Source organism: Somniosus microcephalus, chromosome 24, assembly GCF_052327205.1.
Source record: "Somniosus microcephalus isolate GS21.2 chromosome 24, FLI_Smic_1.0, whole genome shotgun sequence".
Taxonomy (NCBI): Eukaryota; Metazoa; Chordata; class Chondrichthyes; order Squaliformes; family Somniosidae; genus Somniosus; species Somniosus microcephalus.
In genome coordinates, this window is record NC_141010.1 from 2,486,380 (window position 1) to 2,507,365 (window position 20,986).

At 52.2% G+C, this 20,986-nt stretch overlaps 1 protein-coding gene across 1 annotated transcript in view; it reads left to right on the plus strand.

The window, feature by feature from the left end:
• LOC147100955 (zinc finger protein Aiolos-like) overlaps positions 1-16,771 on the plus strand; it is a 160,515-nt gene extending 143,744 nt beyond the window's left edge. The window contains exon 7 of the mRNA XM_085966063.1: positions 11,363-16,771. Within this exon, the coding sequence (XP_085822189.1) occupies positions 11,363-12,075 (713 nt within the window). The 3' untranslated portion in view covers positions 12,076-16,771. The remainder of the gene's footprint in view (positions 1-11,362) is intronic.
• Positions 16,772-20,986: the final 4,215 nt, after the last annotated feature.

Below are 20,986 nucleotides of genomic sequence, written 5' to 3' on the forward strand. Positions count from 1 at the left end.
TGTAAATTTCCACTTACAGCGTGCAGAGGTGGTCACAGGTGGACCAGTTTAATAAAACACTGATTTTCATGTTGCAGACTTCTCCTCTGCCATCTCTTAAGACCTGTGTTCCTTTTCTAAAAGGAGGGGCTTTCACGTTTCACTAAACGCCAAGGAAGAATGCAGGAGAGCACGATGCAGCCTATCAAACACACTCCTTCCACAGCCCATGTACAATCTACCCTTATCATGGGCTCTATCCCACTCAGTATAAATACTTACTGATCCCCAGGAGGAATCAAGTAAACTCTGAATATTAATCACCCTCACTGTCTCCCCTAGTTAACTCTGGATTCTTGTCCTCTGCAAAAGAACTCTTCCCCAGGCCCCAACACAGCAACTCATTGTCCCAGCACAACGACTGTCATTGCCCCAGCACAGGGACTCATTGCCCCAGCACAGCGACTGTCATTGCCCCAGCACAGGGACTCATTGCCCCAGCACAGCGACTCATTGTCCCAGCACAGCGACTGTCATTGTCCCAGCACAGCGACTGTCATTGTCCCAGCACAGCGACTGTCATTGTCCCAGCACAACGACTCATTGTCCCAGCACAGCGACTCATTGCCCCAGCACAGCGACTGTCATTGTCCCAGCACAGCGACTGTCATTGCCCCAGCACAGCGACTGTCATTGCCCCAGCACAGCGACTGTCATTGCCCCAGCACAGCGACTGTCATTGTCCCAGCACAGCGACTGTCATTGCCCCAGCACAGGGACTCATTGCCCCAGCACAGCGACTGTCATTGTCCCAGCACAGGGACTCATTGCCCCAGCACAGGGACTCATTGTCCCAGCACAACGACTGTCATTGTCCCACGACTCATTGCCCCAGCACAGCGACTGTCATTGCCCCAGCACAGCGACTGTCATTGCCCCAGCACAGCGACTGTCATTGTCCCAGCACAGCGACTCATTGTCCCAGCACAGGGACTCATTGCCCCAGCACAGGGACTCATTGTCCCAGCACAGGGACTCATTGTCCCAGCACAGGGACTCATTGCCCCAGCACAGGGACTCATTGTCCCAGCACAGGGACTCATTGCCCCAGCACAGGGACTCATTGCCCCAGCACAGGGACTCATTGTCCCAGCACAGGGACTCATTGCCCCAGCACAGGGACTCATTGCCCCAGCACAGGGACTCATTGTCCCAGCACAGGGACTCATTGTCCCAGCACAGGGACTGTCATTGTCCCAGCACAGGGACTCATTGCCCCAGCACAGGGACTCATTGCCCCAGCACAGGGACTCATTGTCCCAGCACAGGGACTCATTGCCCCAGCACAGGGACTCATTGTCCCAGCACAGGGACTCATTGTCCCAGCACAGGGACTGTCATTGTCCCAGCACAGGGACTCATTGCCCCAGCACAGGGACTCATTGCCCCAGCACAGGGACTCATTGCCCCAGCACAGGGACTCATTGTCCCAGCACAGCGACTCATTGTCCCAGCACAGTGACTGTCATTGCCCCAACATTGTCTCGGCACTTGAGTATTTGCAAATCTCAGTCTGTACCTATTCCTTGTCCTGTTTCCAACCAGATAGTTTTGCACCTGCCCTTTGAAGAAGGTAATCAGCTACTGTTACTGGGAGTCTGTCCTATTGCTCCATGGGGGCATAGTTTTTGCTTTTTTCCAGTCTCACTGGAGGCTTGGTCATTTCAATCCTGTGGCCCCAATATTAATCTGAAGGTGGCTTCCGAGCAGAGGGTGTCTCTAGTCTGAGCTCCCAGTCTGAGTGCTCACAGCTGCACCACTTATACCTCTCAGCCTTGGATCATATCTCCCCGCGATCCAGTGAGAGTACAGTGAGTAACGCCTGATGACGTAAGGCCCAGGTCCCGCAATGTGGACCAGAGAGGGAGTGACTGGATCTGCCTTTGTACTGCCAAAGGCACAAAATGGTGTTTGACTCATGCTTCAAACAGGGCAGTTTTTGCAGCTTTGCAGCCTTAGAGTGATGGGGGAGCTGAAAAGTGAAAGATAGAGATAGAGAAACTGAAATAGGAAGAAACAGAAGATCGGAAAGTGACAGAAAAGAATGAAGAGAATAGCAGTGACAGAGAGAGAAAGCAGTCATATAAAGATAGCCATGCCACCTGGCATCAGGAATGTTGCTGCACACACGTGACTGGGAAGCCAGCTCAGTAAGCATGCCAACACTTCACTCTCACTGCACTTTCCCCAGTCTGTTGACACCTGTGCACACTGGGGAATATACAGGAAACCAGGGGGAGTGCACGGCAGCACGCAGGGAAATGTCTGATTGTGTCTCTCTGACCCTTGCAGTGGGAATACAGTGTGCAGCCCCACGGGAGGGGAGATTGTTGTTGTTTGTAAGAACCTCCTTTTTACTCAGTGACTTTCAGTAGCTTGTGATGCTGTGGGGTCCTTTGGCAGCTCTCCACCAGCATCAGCACACACCCAGGTATCTGAGTCATTCTCTTTATCACCCAGATGCTCGATTAGAATCTGAATTTTCATCACTTTAATTGTCAAAGTGAAATCCTGTTTTTCTCATGCTGAGTTCAAAAGGACACGATTCACACTGAGTCATCTAGTGCCAGCTCGGTAAAGTTTCCCTGTCTGTGGGGTCATAAGACCCTACAGCATCCACACAACAGACTTGGGCGACTGGTTCTACAGACAGACTCATCAGTCGTAAAGTTACATAGCATTTACAGCAGAGAAACAGGCCATTCATAGAATCATAGAAATTTACAGCACAGAAGGAGGCCATTCGGCCCATCTTGTCCGTGCAGGCCGACAAAAAGCTCTCCAGCCTAATCCCACTCTCCAGCTCTTGGTCCGTAGCCCTGTAGGTTCCGGCACTTCAGGTGTATATCCAAGTACTTTTTAAATGTGATGAGGGTTTCTGCCTCTACCACCCTTTCAGGCAGTGAGTTCCAGACCCCCACCCCATCCGGGTGAAAGAATTTCTCCTCAACTCCCCTCTAATCCGTCTACCAATTAGTTTCAATCTCTGCCCCCTGGTTATTGACCTCTCTGCTAAGGGAAATAGGTCCTTCCTATCCACTCTATCTGGGCCACTCATCATTTTATTCACTTTTATTAGGTCTCCCCTCAGCCTCCTCTGTTCCAAAGAAAACAACCCCAGCCTATCCAATCTTTCCTCATAGCTAAAATTTCCCAGCCCAGGCAACATCCTCATAAATCTCCTCTGCACCCTCTCTAGTGCAATCACATCCTTCCTATACAAAAGCAAAACACTGCGGATGCTGGAAATCTGAAATAAAAACAGAAAATGCTGGAAATACTCAGCAGGTCAGGCAGCATCTGTGGAGAGAGAAACAGAGTTAACGTTTCAGGTCGATGATGCTTCTGACGAAGGGTCATCGACCTGAATCGTTAACTCTGTCATTGATATATACCAACAGCAAAGGACCCAGTACTGAGCCCTGCGGAACCCCACTGGAAACAACCTTCCAGTCACAAAAACACCCTTCGACCATTACCCTTTGTTTCCTGCCTCTGAGCCAATATTGGATCCAACTTGCCACTTTGCCTTGGATTCCATGGACTTTTACTTTTATGACCAGTCTGCCATGCGGGACCTCATGGACTTTTACTTTTATGACCAGTCTGCCATGCGGGACCTTATGAAAAGCCTTGCTAAAATCCATATAGACTACATCAAACGCACTACCCTCATCGACCCTCCTTGTTACCTCCTCAAAAAATTCAATCAAGTTAGTCAGACATGACCTTCCCTTAACAAATCCACGCTGACTGCCCCTGATTAATCCATGACTTTCTAAATTAAGATTTATCCTGTCCCTCAGAATTTTTTCCAATAATTTTTCCACCACTGAGGTTAGGCTGACTGGCCTGTAATTACTCGGTCTATCCCTTTCTCCCTTTTTAAACAAAGGTACCACGTTACCAGTCCTCCGGCACCACACCTGTAGCCAGAGAGGATTGGAAAATGATGGTCAGAGCCTCTGCTATTTCCTCTCTTACTTGTCTTAACAGTCTGGGATACATTTCATCCGGGCCTGGGGATTTATCCACTTTCAAAAATGCTAAACCCCTTAATACTTCCTCTTTCACTATGTTTAGTTCATCTAATATTTCACACTCCTCCTCCCTGAGTGCAATTTCTATACCCCTGTAGGGTTTCTGCAGTATTGAGCCCTCGGTATCTGTCATAAGCTTCCCTTTTTTCCTTTATCCTACCCTGTATGCCCCTTGACATCCAGGGAGCTCTAGATTTGTTAGTCCCACCCTTTTTCTTTAAGGGAACATACTTGCTCTGAACCCTCACTATCTCCTCCTTGAATGCCTCCCACTGCTCTGACACTGATTTACCTTCAAGTTTCTGTCTCCAGTCCACTTTGGCTAAATCACAAATAACAGCAGAAAGTGCTGGAAACACTCAGCAGGTCAGGCAGCATCGAGGAGTGAGAAACAGAGTCAATGTTTCAAGGGTCCTCGACCCGAAACGTTAACTCTGTTTCTCCTCTCCTCGATGCTGCCTGACCTGCTGAGTGTTTCCAGTACTTTCTGCTGTTATTTCAGATTTCCAGTATCCGCAGTATCTTGCTATTGGCTAAATCACGTCCCAGCTTAGTAAAATTAGCTTTTCCCCAATTGAGAACTTTTATTCCTGATCTATCTTGATCCTTTTCCATAACTAACTGAATTATGATCACTACCACCAATATGCTCTCCCACTGATACCCCTTCCACCTGCCCAGCTTCATTCCCTAAAACTAGGTCCAGAACCGCGCCCTCTCTTGCTGGGCTCGCTACATACTGGCTAAAAAAGTTCTCCTGAATGCATTTTAAGAATTCTGCTTCCTCTATACCTTTCACACTCATTTTATCCCAGTTAATATTAGGGAAGTTGAAATCCCCTACTATTACTGCCCCATTTTTACACGTCTCAGAAATTTGCCTACATATTTGCTCTTCTATCTCCCTCTGACTGTTCGGGGGTCTATCGTACTCTCCCAGCAGTGTAATTGCCCCTTTTTTGTTTTTCAGTTCAACCCATAGGGCCTCATTTGATGACCTTTCTAAGATATCCTCCCTCCTCACAACTGTAATTGTTTCTTTAATCAATATTACGACCCCCTCCTTTTTTATCCCCCTCTCTATCTCCTCTGAAAACCCTGTAACCAGGAATGTTGAGCTGCCATTCCTGCCCTTCTTTCAGCCATGTCTCAGTAATCCCTCTGCTCCACACCAGCCTCCTCCCACTCAATTGACCACCTTCCCGTTGGCTTAAAAAATGGGTAATTTTTTCATTAGAACAACACAGGTTGCAGTGCGATGTGATGGTGAGCCTTGGTTGGGGCGGATTGCCAGCTGAGCCACATACACTGGCCAGCAAAGCCTTATTTACACACACCGCCATTCATGAAAATACAGCGGACAAGTGCCGATCACACCTGAGCTAAAGGCAGGAACAGTATAGAAACATATAGAAGATAGGAGCAGGTGTAGGCCATTCGGCCCCTCGAGCCTGCTGCGCCATTTAATGAGATCATGGCTGATCATCCAAATTCAGTACCCTGTCCCTGCCTTCTCCCCATATCCCTTGATCCCTTTAGCCTTAAGAAATATATCCAACTCCTTCTTGAATATATTTAATGATTTGGCCTCCACTGCCTTCTGTGGTAGAGAATTCCACAGGTTCACCACTCTCTGGGTGAAGAAATTCCTCCTCATTTCTGTCCTAAATGGCTTACCCCTTATCCTTAGACTGTGACCCCTGGTTCTGGACTCCCCGGATGTGTGTAATAGGACGTGTGCACGTCGGAGAGCTTTTTGTGAACACAAAATAGCAGTAAATTGGTGCCAGTGTGAGAGAATGTAAAGGGTCAGTGATAGCCATATAACAGGAGTGTTCCACTGGGAGCTGCTTCCTGTCCCGGGCGCAGTCATAGAAATATGGCACAAAAATCTCCCATCTGACCGCTCTCACCGATCCCACCCACCCGACCGCTCTCACACTCTCCCTTTCTCACCGACCCACCCACCCGACCGCTCTCACACTCTCCCTTTCTCACCGACCCACCCACCCGACCGCTCTCACACTCTCCCTTTCTCACTGACCCACCCACCCGACCACTCTCACACCCTCCCTTTCTCACTGACCCACCCACCCGACCGCTCTCACACCCTCCCTTTCTCACCGACTCACCCACCCGACCGCTCTCACACCCTCCCTTTCTCACTGACCCCACCCACCCGACCGCTCTCACACCCTCCCTTTCTCACTGACCCACCCACCCGACCGCTCTCACACCCTCCCTTTCTCACTGACCCACCCACCCGACCGCTCTCACACTCTCCCTTTCTCACCGACCCACCCACCCGACTGCTCTCACACTCTCCCTTTCTCACTGACCCACCCACCCGACCACTCTCACACCCTCCCTTTCTCACTGACCCACCCACCCGACCGCTCTCACACCCTCCCTTTCTCACCGACCCACCCACCCGACCGCTCTCACACCCTCCCTTTCTCACTGACCCACCCACCCGACCGCTCTCACACCCTCCCTTTCTCACTGACCCACCCACCCGACCGCTCTCACACCCTCCCTTTCTCACTGACCCACCCACCCGACCGCTCTCACACCCTCCCTTTCTCACCGACCCACCCACCCGACCGCTCTCACACTCTCCCTTTCTCACTGACCCCACCCACCCGACCGCTCTCACACCCTCCCTTTCTCACTGACCCACCCACCCGACCGCTCTCACACTCTCCCTTTCTCACTGACCCACCCACCCGACCGCTCTCACACTCTCCCTTTCTCACCGACCCACCCACCCGACCGCTCTCACACTCTCCCTTTCTCACTGACCCACCCACCCGACCGCTCTCACACCCTCCCTTTCTCACTGACCCACCCACCCGACCGCTCTCACACTCTCCCTTTCTCACTGACCCACCCACCCGACCGCTCTCACACCCTCCCTTTCTCACTGACCCCACCCACCCGACCGCTCTCACACTCTCCCTTTCTCACTGACCCACCCACCCGACCGCTCTCACACTCCCTTTCTCACTGACCCCACCCACCCGACCGCTCTCACACCCTCCCTTTCTCACTGACCCACCCACCCGACCGCTCTCACACCCTCCCTTTCTCACTGACCCCACCCACCCGACCGCTCTCACACTCTCCCTTTCTCACCGACCCACCCACCCGACCGCTCTCACACTCTCCCTTTCTCACTGACCCACCCACCCGACCGCTCTCACACTCTCCCTTTCTCACCGACCCACCCACCCGACCGCTCTCACACTCTCCCTTTCTCACTGACCCACCCACCCGACCGCTCTCACACTCTCCCTTTCTCACTGACCCACCCACCCGACCGCTCTCACACCCTCCCTTTCTCACTGACCCACCCACCCGACCGCTCTCACACCCTCCCTTTCTCACCGACCCACCCACCCGACCGCTCTCACACTCTCCCTTTCTCACCGACCCACCCACCCGACCGCTCTCACACTCTCCCTTTCTCACTGACCCACCCACCCGACCGCTCTCACACTCTCCCTTTCTCACCGACCCACCCACCCGACCGCTCTCACACTCTCCCTTTCTCACTGACCCCACCCACCTGACCGCTCTCACACTCTCCCTTTCTCACCGACCCCACCCACCCGACCGCTCTCACACTCTCCCTTTCTCACTGACCCACCCACCCGACCGCTCTCACACTCTCCCTTTCTCACTGACCCACCCACCCGACCGCTCTCACACTCTCCCTTTCTCACTGACCCACCCACCCGACCGCTCTCACACTCTCCCTTTCTCACTGACCCACCCACCCGACCGCTCTCACACTCTCCCTTTCTCACTGACCCACCCACCCGACCACTCTCACACTCTCCCTTTCTCACTGACCCACCCACCCGACCGCTCTCACACCCTCCCTTTCTCACCGACCCACCCACCCGACCGCTCTCACACTCTCCCTTTCTCACCGACCCACCCACCCGACCGCTCTCACACCCTCCCTTTCTCACCGACCCACCCACCCGACCGCTCTCACACTCTCCCTTTCTCACCGACCCACCCACCCGACCGCTCTCACACTCTCCCTTTCTCACCGACCCACCCACCCGACCGCTCTCACACCCTCCCTTTCTCACCGACCCACCCACCCGACCGCTCTCACACCCTCCCTTTCTCACCGACCCACCCACCCGACCGCTCTCACACTCTCCCTTTCTCACCGACCCCACCCACCCGACCGCTCTCACACTCTCCCTTTCTCACTGACCCACCCACCCGACCGCTCTCACACCCTCCCTTTCTCACTGACCCACCCACCCGACCGCTCTCACACTCCCTTTCTCACTGACCCACCCACCCGACCGCTCTCACACTCCCTTTCTCACTGACCCACCCACCCGACCGCTCTCACACTCTCCCTTTCTCACTGACCCCACCCACCCGACCGCTCTCACACTCCCTTTCTCACTGACCCACCCACCCGACCGCTCTCACACTCTCCCTTTCTCACCGACCCACCCACCCGACCGCTCTCACACCCTCCCTTTCTCACCGACCCACCCACCCGACCGCTCTCACACTCTCCCTTTCTCACTGACCCCACCCACCCGACCGCTCTCACACTCTCCCTTTCTCACCGACCCACCCACCCGACCGCTCTCACACTCTCCCTTTCTCACTGACCCACCCACCCGACCGCTCTCACACCCTCCCTTTCTCACCGACCCACCCACCCGACCGCTCTCACACCCTCCCTTTCTCACCGACCCACCCACCCGACCGCTCTCACACCCTCCCTTTCTCACTGACCCACCCACCCGACCGCTCTCACACCCTCCCTTTCTCACTGACCCACCCACCCGACCGCTCTCACACCCTCCCTTTCTCACCGACCCACCCACCCGACCGCTCTCACACTCTCCCTTTCTCACTGACCCACCCACCCGACCGCTCTCACACTCTCCCTTTCTCACTGACCCACCCACCCGACCGCTCTCACACCCTCCCTTTCTCACTGACCCACCCACCCGACCGCTCTCACACCCTCCCTTTCTCACTGACCCACCCACCCGACCGCTCTCACACTCTCCCTTTCTCACTGACCCACCCACCCAACCGCTCTCACACCCTCCCTTTCTCGTGAAAGTTGCTATTTAAATGCAGGTCTTTCTTTCATACCTGCGTACCTTCAGTGACCCTCCCCCGCCACACCTGCCTACCTTTACTGACTCTCCACCGCCACCACAGCTGCTCACCTTCACAGACCCAGTCCATCTCCTTGGGACAGGGAAGGTTAGTTAAGAGGTGACCTAATCGAGGTTTTCGAGATGATGAGAGATTTTGATCGAGTAGATGGAGAAAAACTATTCGCTCTGGCGAGTGGGTCAATAACCAGAGGTCAGATTCAAAATCATTGGCAACAGATGTAGAGGGGAGAGGAGGAGAAATGTTTTCACTCAGAGAGTTTCGGGATCGGGAACGCTCGACCTGAAAAGGTGGCGGAAGCTGATTCCAGCAATAATTTTAAAAGGGAGTTGGACGGTTCTGGAGGATGAGGAACTGACAGGGTTACGGACAAAGAGCGGGGCTGTGGGACTGAGCACGACGGCTCGTTCAAAGAGCCAGCATAGGCACGATGGGCCGAATGGTCTCCTGTGCCGTGAGTTTCTACGATTCTATGCCTGCCGTCAGAAAATATAGCAGAGCCAATCTGTAATTCCACCTTCAGTAGTCGTGTATAAAATATGTTATGGAGTAGGGCTTGGCATAGAGCAGGCAGCTTTCTCCTGATTCTCTATTAGTGAGCAATGCTGCTCTATGAAGCTTTTTTTGGAACATTAGTCACTGTAACAGAACGCTGCAGCTGTAAATAACTGCATCAAAGACAGATGTCTTACAAATTTAGACAGATTTGGAGAAATTGTGCAGGAGGAGGCAAAGCGCGGATCTATCATGAGCTAATATAGAATCTAATCGAATCTGTTCAGCGGATCCTGGATCTGTTGTGTCGCGTCCCGCCTCCCAGTTGAAGAGTGCACACCAGCGGGCTGGCCACCTCCCAGTTGAAGAGTGCACACCAGCGGGCTGGCCACCTCCCAGTTGAAGAGTGCACACCAGCGGGCTGGCTTCATTCTCTGCTGTAATCTCTGAGATTCTTTAACACCTCCCTTGCTTCAGTTGGTAATGTTGTATTTACAGGTCTGAGTGTAAATAAGGTTTAGAGGATTCATTCTCCATCAGTAGTGTTCCATCTGAACATTTAACGCACCCACACTCAATACCTCTCTGCCTTTTTAACAACTGGATTAAATATACTGTGGAATCCCATGAGTTAACACTGGGAGTAATTCCACAGTTTGGAGAGTATAAGGGTAGTTCTGCAGTGCCAGGCTCCCAGCGGGGAGTAACACACACACAGGGAGTACCGGTGGGAGAAAGGCCTGTGACATTGTAGCCCCAATTCTCCAACCTATGCCCCCTGCAAGTGCAGCTCTGCACTTGGTGCACAGGATCACAAAATTAGCTCTTACAATAGCGGGAGGTGAGTTGTACTAAAGTCTAATAATGAGGATAGGCATATCAAAGTGAACAGAAATGGGTACACCATTTTAGAAAATGTAATAGATAAAAGGAGTTAAATTTGGGGTTAGAGTAAATTAAAATGTTGAACACTGGGTTAACTCCATACTCCTTATAAGTGACATACTGCAGGTGGCATAAGTACAAAACAGGAAATTAACATTATGAAGAAATTGAGAAGTGTTTTGATTATTGATATCTGATGTGACAGGCTCAGTTTCAGATATCTTTAGTTCACAGCAACATTACAAAGTTTCTTTATTTTTTAAGAATTCATTCCCACCTGTACTAAAACACACAATCATTAACGCTGTGTATTACCCCACCCCGGGATCTGTGCAGGATCCTGAATACAGACTGCGGGCTATTCCACACACACTGGGCTCTGAGGCAAGTCCCCAAATAAATGGTATGGAATATTCCCCAGCTACTGGGGTCTCGGAGTGCTGCGGTGAATAACCACGGTAACTGGCAGCTCGCAGACCCCCGGTAAGTTACTGATCCTCCTCCCCCCACAGACCCCCACTTCATATTGATTTAGATATTGAGCACCCATTTCAGTGAGTGCACCAGCTCATGTTACAGCGAGTTACACTCAACGTTGCTCATGAACCCCATGGTGTTAGAATGACACATCTGCCGCTGTTCAGCTGATCTCTGTCTTACAGTCTGGTGCGGAATTTGAGTTGTGATGCCCCTCCTGAGCCTTAAATCTGCTGTGTTTTTCTTGCACACAGGGGAGAAGCAGTTTTGTCTCGGCTACCCTGACCTGCGGTACGCCTCAACTCCATCTTATGACAAGGAAGGTGAAATGATGCAGACTCGCTTCATGGACCAGGCTATCAACAATGCCATTTCCTACCTGGGGGCAGAGTCACTGCGACCCCTCGTCCAGACAGCCCCCGCTCCCACTTCAGAGATGGTGTCTGTCATCAGTAGCCTTTACCCACTGTCGCTCACGCGTTCTGACGCCCCCAACGGCCATACCCGAGAAGCAGCCGCTGAGAACAGCGGCTCCCAGTTGAAAACAAAGTCCTCTGAAAGAGGAACGTCCCCCAGCAACAGTTGCCTGGACTCCACGGACACAGAGAGTAACCACGAGGAGCGGAACAGTCAGGCCTACCTGCAGCATCACGTGATCGCATCCCGGATCAGAAATGGCCTCCCTATAGCCAAAGAGAATCCCAAACCGTTTGACATCATCAAAGCAGCAGCGGGCTCAGGTCGCGAGATGTTTAAGGTGGTGACTAACGAGGGCGAACAGGTTAGAGTCTTCAAGTGTGACCACTGCCGGGTACTGTACCTGGATTACGTGATGTTTACGATACACATGGGCTGCCACGGGTTTCGTGACCCATTCGAATGTAACGTGTGTGGATATCGCAGCCAGGACAGGTACGAGTTCTCCTCACATATAGCGAGAGGGGAACACCGTTATTACAGAAAATGAGTCGCAGAGATCACATTCTATCCAGGGACCAAAAAACAACAAAAATATTTTTAGACCTCGTGCTTCGCTTTCATACTTAACGCTGTGTTTCAGTGCCTTAGTGTGCACTAATCTGAAATCTGTACACCTGCCCTCAGGAAAAAGGCATTTCATTCATCAAGCAATAACCTGGATCACTTGGAGGCATTACGTTGTAGCAGTAATGAACTCAGTGCGTAACATTTGAGCGGCAGCGCTGAACATGGATTGGCTGTAGCAGGCAGTAAGATGTTACCAAGGTACAGAACTGATTGCATCTGAACATTATACAAAATATCTTCTAAAAGAACAATGAACTTAACCAACTTGAACAGTTAATCTTCAATATTCTGTGAAGGTATGGGCACCAGGTGGAGATGTCATCCTGTCTCAAGTTCCCCTCCCATCTTGGGAGCTGAAAGGCCATGAGGTGATCCATCCCACAGCGCACTTCCTTGTTACCTCAGGTACTCGATCCAGCTCTGTCCATCACCCGAGTCCCTGTAACAGGCTGCCATTTGTTCTTTCTGAAAGTTAGTGGAATTCTGACATTGAGAGACAACCTTTAGGTCTCTTTCAGACACCTCGCTGGCACAGACTCGATGGGCCGAATGGCCTCCTTCTGTGCTGTACTATTCTATGATTCTCTGCACCAGTTGCTGTGTAACTCTGCCATCTCTACAAAGAATTTTTTTTTCGTGAGTCCATTAACTCAATCTCTTGGCTTCCAAACAGCTGGTTCCAAGTTTGAATTCCAGGGCTTTCTGACGTTCAGAACTCATGTACCTCAGTTGGGTAAGAGCTTATTCCAAGACTACCTGTCACTCAGACACTTCCTGCAGTCGGGTGAGGGGGAATCTCAGATTTACCTGTCACTCACACTCACTTGCCTCAAAGGGATAAGTTTCACTGGATTGCTGGTTGCAAGAGGGAGTGTTATTTAATTCTGTCCATGTCGAAGGGGGAAGAACGGCCCCCATTCCACAATCGGATGGTGCAGGCTGCACGCTCGCAGTGGAGTGGAATCAGTCGCTGCGTCCGGTTATTTAAAGGGAGAAACGGGCATGGAAAATATCAAAACTCAGACAGAAACTTTGTGATTGCCTTTCCTGTTGCATCCTCTTTGCTTCTGTAAATAGCTTCCACCTTCCTTTTGGCAACTGCTTTTATATTGTATAAAGACAGTAATATCAGAACAGACTCTTTATTATAGTTTTTTAACAGTAGCCTCACAGGCCTGCTACAGAATCGGTGTCTTGTCAAGTTGCACCTTGTTCCCTTATTGCTTTAGATAAAGTGCTGTGAGGACAGCCCCATGCGCTGAGTGTGTGCATCAAGCATGGGCGCTCATTACTGCTTTCTTTAACTACATTAGATAATCATTTATGCAGGGAATCCATGAATGGTATAGTTCAGAATTCCTGATACAAATCTCCTTTTAGGATCCCGGCTTCAGCAGATGTCACTAGAATCTCAGTCTTTACATTCCGACACTCTCTGAGTAGTGGCAGCATTATAATTTTTACACAGTGTGTTGTAATAAACTATATGTAAGATTTTAGATAGCATGTCTGTGTGTTGCAGGGAAGATAGGAAGCTTAGATCTCAGGACATACTGACAAAGCACTTTTATTTCCCATTCCATACAAGCAAATAGGAAATGCAGAAAGTGTCCCCAGTTAAACCCGGCCCTGCATAACCGAGTGATGGTACAAAGCAGTCATCGTAGGAATCAGAATCTAACCTGCGCACATTAACAGACACTTTCAGATAGTAACTGCATCTGAGCAATGTCTCTGTGCAGCACACGTGTGGGCTGGCACATGTCACTGTGCAGCGCGACCAGTGCGGCATGCGTGTGGTATGGCACATGTCACTGTACAGCGTGACCAGTGCGGCATGCGTGTGGTATGGCACATGTCACTGTACAGCGTGACCAGTGCGGCATGCGTGTGGTATGGCACATGTCACTGTACAGCGTGACCAGTGCGGCATGCGTGTGGGATGGCACAATACCCTCAGCTTTCATGTGAACCCAAATATTCCTTTTGTTAATGTAAAATTCAGTATGACACTAGGAAGGGCCTCAGAACAATTTAACGCCTGCTATCAGGTAATCTGGCAGCTATTTACTTTGCCCTCCTAGCTCTTGCACTTGGAAAATTTCTGCTCTTTCCTTATCCACCCTTTCGACCCGTACAGACCTGACCATCTGATCATGCGTCTAATTTCAGCACTGCCATTACCCAGCCTGCACCCTGCCACTCCCCCAGGAACCCCAGTCACTCCGTGGATTCAGCCAGTAATATTGGTGGTGCGGAGTCCATGACAATCCTTACACTTACAGTACAATACACTGAGGACACATGCAGCCAAGTAACCTATTAAAATAAGCAGCTTCTGGTGACTTTGCGAATGTTGAAAGCACATTGCATGGGCCTGCACTGTAGCTCGCATCAGTTGCAGACCAGCACATGGTCCTACAGTAAAGAGGCTGTTTTTCAGAAGCCATCTCATTTCTTTATACAGACCTAATGGACAGCATGACAGACTAAATGACATCGTTTTCCACAGAGCCTATCCTGTCTGGTCTGAAAGCTAAACTTGTCTTGCAAATGTGTATAGAGTTCTTGATGTGCATACATCTCGCAAGCAATACCAGACTGTGACAGTTTGTTCAAACTGCTACAGCTTCATCTTACACTTCACACCCACATGGGATGGATATCTCAGCCCCAACCCATTAACCCTTCACCTTCCATAGGCTTCTTTACCCGTAACCAAGTAACCAATGCGACCGAAACCAAAAAAAGCAAAATTCTGGCAATGCCACAGCAAGTCTGTCAGCCTCGGAAATTAGAAAAGTCAAGTTGATGTTTGAGGTGGCGAGTTCTGACCCAGGGTCTCCGCCTGAACCTTGAACCTGTCATTTCTCTCTCAGAGGCTGATGGGCATGCTGTGTTTGTTTTATTAATCTGATATTGAAGGATTTTCTCCCTCTTTAACTTGGTTGGAGCCTGTCTGCACACAGTGCTGAGCTCTCAAAAACATCTCATTCTGCAGCTCTGATCTGATCCTTCTTTGAAGCTGGGCCCAGTAATCGGACGGAGGGGTAGTAGGAAGAAGCAGTACTGGGCGAGGGGAGAGAACAGGCAGGCAGGCTTCGATACGGTCCAGCACTTTGCTGCGATTTAGTCAGGTTCCAATATTAGGGCAGTAATTGAGACTGCAGGTGGAGTGATCATTGACCCCTGTCTGAGCAGCGACCCACGGGAACAGTCTGCAAACAGGAAAACAGATTCATCATGCTGTCTGAAAGTGGCATCTGTTGCTGAGTAAACACCCAGAATAAATACATTTCTACTGTGAATGTAAATGTGCAACGTTTTTATAGTTCCTGCTTCACTAGGTTTTACACTAGATTGACACAGTAAAGTTAAAAGGCCTTTTTTATTTTATGTACTTTGATTTTTTAAGTATTGGGCTGTGCTTTGATCGCTTTGTGTAATTCACACAATGAGAATTCCTTTTATTTGGAAGCAATCAGGTTTTTAAAAAATATTTTACTGAGATGTGAAGTGTATAGATTCCATCACGGTATTTGTTTATGAAAATAAAAGTACGAAGCAATGACCTTCGCTTCTCAAGCAGCTGAATCACCAGAGTTCCCATTTGGGTTTGTCAGACTGGCTGAAACCATGGGAATGGAACTCTGAGGCACAGATCCCACCACTACTGTCCCAGCCACTCGGAGAGGCAGAGTGAGATTGGCTGTGGCCAGAAAGCTGAGGGTGAACACCCTGCACCAGACCTGATGTACAACTGACCATCAAACCTTTACACTGTTTCCGGTCCTGCTCTCGCCTCATCTGCAGTCTCGGTAGTTTTGCGTCAGTTAATTCTTTTTAAACTTGTTAGATCCTTTAAACTTACCACAGGTGGTACATTGCTAGAAGCAGGTTAGCAGCATTGTTACACAGCTCATTCCATTAGTGTGTGAGGTGCAAGTGTGCATTCAGTGCACTAGCCCACTTTCAGCGAGCACCTCGCCCTACCACAACAGAGCAGCAGTGAAAGGGCTTCCTCCTGCCTTATCGCTCAGCTGGGTAGAGCCTGGTCTATTACTGTGCTGTAGGATTCTCTGCATCTTGATCCTGTCTATACAGAGGCTATGTGGAGGGCCCCTCAAGCCATCGGAGGGTCTGAGATCAAATCTCAGTCTCGGCCGACATTCATTTCCCCCTCCCCAGCACAGATGGCCAGAGAGTGGTGCTGGGGTGGGATTCTCTGAACTTTGAGACTGAACAGATGGCTCTCCGTCTCACCGAGACCTGTGCGTCGCTTTGTAACCGTAGCAATAGCGTTCCCTGTCAGTGCCAGACGGAAAAGATTGGGATAAAATAAGTTAAAAATCTGTTGATTGAGTCTTTCAGCCGACTTCAAAATGCCAAGTGGAACCGCTGCTCGCTCCACAGGATGAGGAGCCTCGGGGACAATCTTGTGAGTCTGGCCGCGGCAACGTTTTATAGACACTTCACTTTGATAGGAAGTTTAGTATTTCAAAATCGTGTTCTTGTGTTGTGTATGGTTGTATTATTGTTTATGAAATGAATTTACCCATCAGGATTTTAACACAATGAATTGTCAAAGTAAATAAAGATGGAATACTTTCAAAATACTTTGTGTTGTGATGTGTTAATGAACCAGGCAACCTTTCTTTAGTTTTATTTTCTCTTAAGTTCAGATGGAGGGGACGGAATGAATTCACAAACTGCAAATTAGTCTCACAAGTGCAGCCGTTAAACGAATGGCCATTCAGATCATTGGAGGCTCCTTCAATTCCAACTTATTTGTGCCTTGGACTTTTATTTAAAGAGGTTGAGATATTTTCCTTCTTTAATATTGTTAACAGGCTCTAATAGTTAATCTGTTGATAGACCTCTGTTTTTAAAGGGCCCAGCATTGACTGCACATCTCATGGGAAGAGATAGAGATAAGAAATAGGAGCAGGAGTCGGCCATTCAGCCCCTCGAGCCTGCTCCACCATTCAATAAGATCATGGCTGATCTTCGACCTAAACTCCACTTTCCCACCTGATCCCCATATCCCTTGATTCCCCTAGAGTCAAAAAATCTATCGATCTCAGCCTTAAATATACTCAACGACTGAGCCTCCACAGCCCCCTGGGGTAGAGAATTCCAAAGATTCACCATCCTCTGAGTGAAGAAATTTCTCCTCATCTCAGTCCTAAATGGCCGACCCCTTATTCTGAGACTGTGACCCCTGGTTCTAGACTCCCCAGTCAGGGGGAAACATCCTCCCTGCATCTACCCTGTCAAGCCCTGTAAGAATTTTGTATGTTTCAATGAGATCACCTCTCAATCTTCTAAACTCTAGAGAATATTGGCCTGGTCTACTCAATCTCTCCTCATAGGACAATCCCCCATCCCAGGAACCAGTCTGGTGAACCTTCGCTGCACTCCCTCTATGGCAGGTATATCCTTCCTTAGGTAAGGAGACCAGAACTGTGCACAATACTCCAGGTGTGGTCTCACCAGGGCCCTATATAATTGCAGTAAGACGTCTTTACTCTTATACTCAAATCCTCTTGTAATAAAGGCCAACATACCATTTGCTTTCCTAATTGCTTGCTGTACCTGCATGTTAACTGTCAGTGATTCGTGTACAAGGACACCCAGGTCCCTCTGAACACCAACATTTCCCAATCTCTCACCATTTAAAAAATATTCTGCTCTTCTATTTTTCCTACCAAAGCGGATAACTTCACAATTCTGCCACGTTCTTGCCCACTCACTGAACCTGTCTATATCCCTTTACAGCCTCTTTCCATCCTCCTCACAGCTCACTTTCCCACCTAGCTTTGTATCGTCAGCAAACCTGGATACATTGCACTCGGCCCCCTCATCTAGGTCATTGATATAGATTGTGAACAGTTCAGGTGACCGTGAGCAACAGATATTCCTGCTGGTGGGAAGCCTGGTCCACCTGCATTAAGCTGTCTGGGGATAGAGTTCTTGATGTAGTTGTACTGCGAGGACATGTTGTTTCTGCCTCTGCTGGGGACATAAAGAAAAAGGGACACAGTGACTTACACAGCAAACAACTGCAGGCGATACCTTGGTGCTGCCACTCAGTGCGGTAAATGCAAAAGTATAGAATTAAAATGGCTCTTTAGTTCAGGAAATCCACTTTTGTCCATATTCAAAAGGTGGGCCTCGTTAACATGTGCAGACCCTCTCGCACAAACACCATTCTTCACTATTGTCGTGCACAGGCATGAGAAAGGGACAGGGTTCTGTGATTTTTACCTGATTGGAAAACCAAGCTACTCATGGGATGAAGCATGGTGACAACATCACCTAAAGGTGCCGACCCTCCCACCGCAGTCCGACCCTCCCATCGCAGTCCGACCCTCCCACCGCAGTCCGACCCTCCCATCGCAGTCCGACCCTCCCACCGCAGTCCGACCCTCCCATCGCAGTCCGACCCTCCCATCTCAGTCCGACCCTCCCATCGCAGTCCGACCCTCCCATCTCAGTCCGACCCTCCCATCGCAGTCCGACCCTCCCATCGCAGTCTGACCCTCCCATCGCAGTCCGACCCTCCCATCGCAGTCCGACCCTCCCATCGCAGTCCGACCCTCCCATCTCAGTCCGACCCTCCCACCGCAGTCCGACCCTCCCATCTCAGTCCGACCCTCCCATCGCAGTCCGACCCTCCCATCTCAGTCCGACCCTCCCATCGCAGTCCGACCCTCCCACCGCAGTCCGACCCTCCCATCGCAGTCCGACCCTCCCACCGCAGTCCGACCCTCCCATCGCAGTCCGACCCTCCCATCGCAGTCCGACCCTCCCACCGCAGTCTGACCCTCCCATCGCAGTCCGACCCTCCCATCGCAGTCCGACCCTCCCATCGCAGTCCGACCCTCCCACCGCAGTCCGACCCTCCCATCGCAGTCTGACCCTCCCATCGCAGTCCGACCCTCCCACCGCAGTCCGACCCTCCCACCGCAGTCCGACCCTCCCACCTCAGTCCGACCCTCCCATCTCAGTCCGACCCTCCCATCGCAGTCCGACCCTCCCATCGCAGTCCGACCCTCCCACCGCAGTCCGACCCTCCCACCGCAGTCCGACCCTCCCATCTCAGTCCGACCCTCCCATCTCAGTCCGACCCTCCCATCGCAGTCCGACCCTCCCATCGCAGTCCGACCCTCCCACCGCAGTCTGACCCTCCCATCGCAGTCCGACCCTCCCATCGCAGTCCGACCCTCCCATCGCAGTCTGACCCTCCCATCGCAGTCCGACCCTCCCACCGCAGTCCGACCCTCCCACCTCAGTCCGACCCTCCCACCGCAGTCCGACCCTCCCATCGCAGTCCGACCCTCCCATCTCAGTCCGACCCTCCCACCGCAGTCCGACCCTCCCACCGCAGTCTGACCCTCCCACCGCAGTCCGACCCTCCCATCGCAGTCCGACCCTCCCATCTCAGTCCGACCCTCCCATCTCAGTCCGACCCTCCCATCGCAGTCCGACCCTCCCACCGCAGTCCGACCCTCCCACCGCAGTCCGACCCTCCCACCGCAGTCCGACCCTCCCACCTCAGTCCGACCCTCCCATCGCAGTCCGACCCTCCCACCGCAGTCCGACCCTCCCATCTCAGTCCGACCCTCCCACCGCAGTCCGACCCTCCCATCTCAGTCCGACCCTCCCATCGCAGTCCGACACTCCCATCTCAGTCCGACCCTCCCACCGCAGTCCGACACTCCCATCTCAGTCCGACCCTCCCACCGCAGTCCGACCCTCCCACCTCAGTCCGACCCTCCCATCTCAGTCCGACCCTCCCATCGCAGTCCGACCCTCCCATCTCAGTCCGACCCTCCCACCGCAGTCCGACCCTCCCATCTCAGTCCGACCCTCCCACCGCAGTCCGACCCTCCCATCGCAGTCCGACCCTCCCACCGCAGTCCGACCCTCCCACCGCAGTCCGACCCTCCCATCGCAGTCCGACCCTCCCATCTCAGTCCGACCCTCCCACCGCAGTCCGACCCTCCCATCTCAGTCCGACCCTCCCACCGCAGTCCGACCCTCCCATCGCAGTCCGACCCTCCCACCGCAGTCCGACCCTCCCACCGCAGTCCGACCCTCCCACCGCAGTCCGACCCTCCCATCTCAGTCCGACCCACCGCAGTCCGACCCTCCCATCGCAGTCCGACCCTCCCATCTCAGTCCGACCCTCCCACCGCAGTCCGACCCTCCCACCGCAGTCCGACCCACCGCAGTCCGACCCTCCCACCGCAGTCCGACCCATCTCAGTCCGACCCACCGCAGTCCGACCCTCCCACCGCAGTCCGACCCTCCCATCGCAGTCCGACCCTCCCACCGCAGTCCGACCCTCCCATCGCAGTCCGACCCTCCCACCTCAGTCCGACCCTCCCATCGCAGTCTGACCCTCCCACCGCAGTCCGACCCTCCCACCTCAGTCCGACCCTCCCATCGCAGTCTGACCCTCCCATCGCAGTCTGACCCTCCCACCGCAGTCCGACCCTCCCACCGCAGTCCGACCCTCCCACCGCAGTCCGACCCTCCCACCGCAGTCCGACCCTCCCATCGCAGTCCGACCCTCCCATCGCAGTCCGACCCTCCCACCGCAGTCCGACCCTCCCACCGCAGTCCGACCCTCCCACCGCAGTCCGACCCTCCATCGCAGTCCGACCCTCCCATCGCAGTCCGACCCTCCCACCGCAGTCCGACCCTCCCATCTCAGTCCGACCCTCCCATCGCAGTCCGACCCTCCCATCGCAGTCCGACCCTCCCATCGCAGTCCGACCCTCCCATCGCAGTCCGACCCTCCCATCGCAGTCCGACCCTCCCAC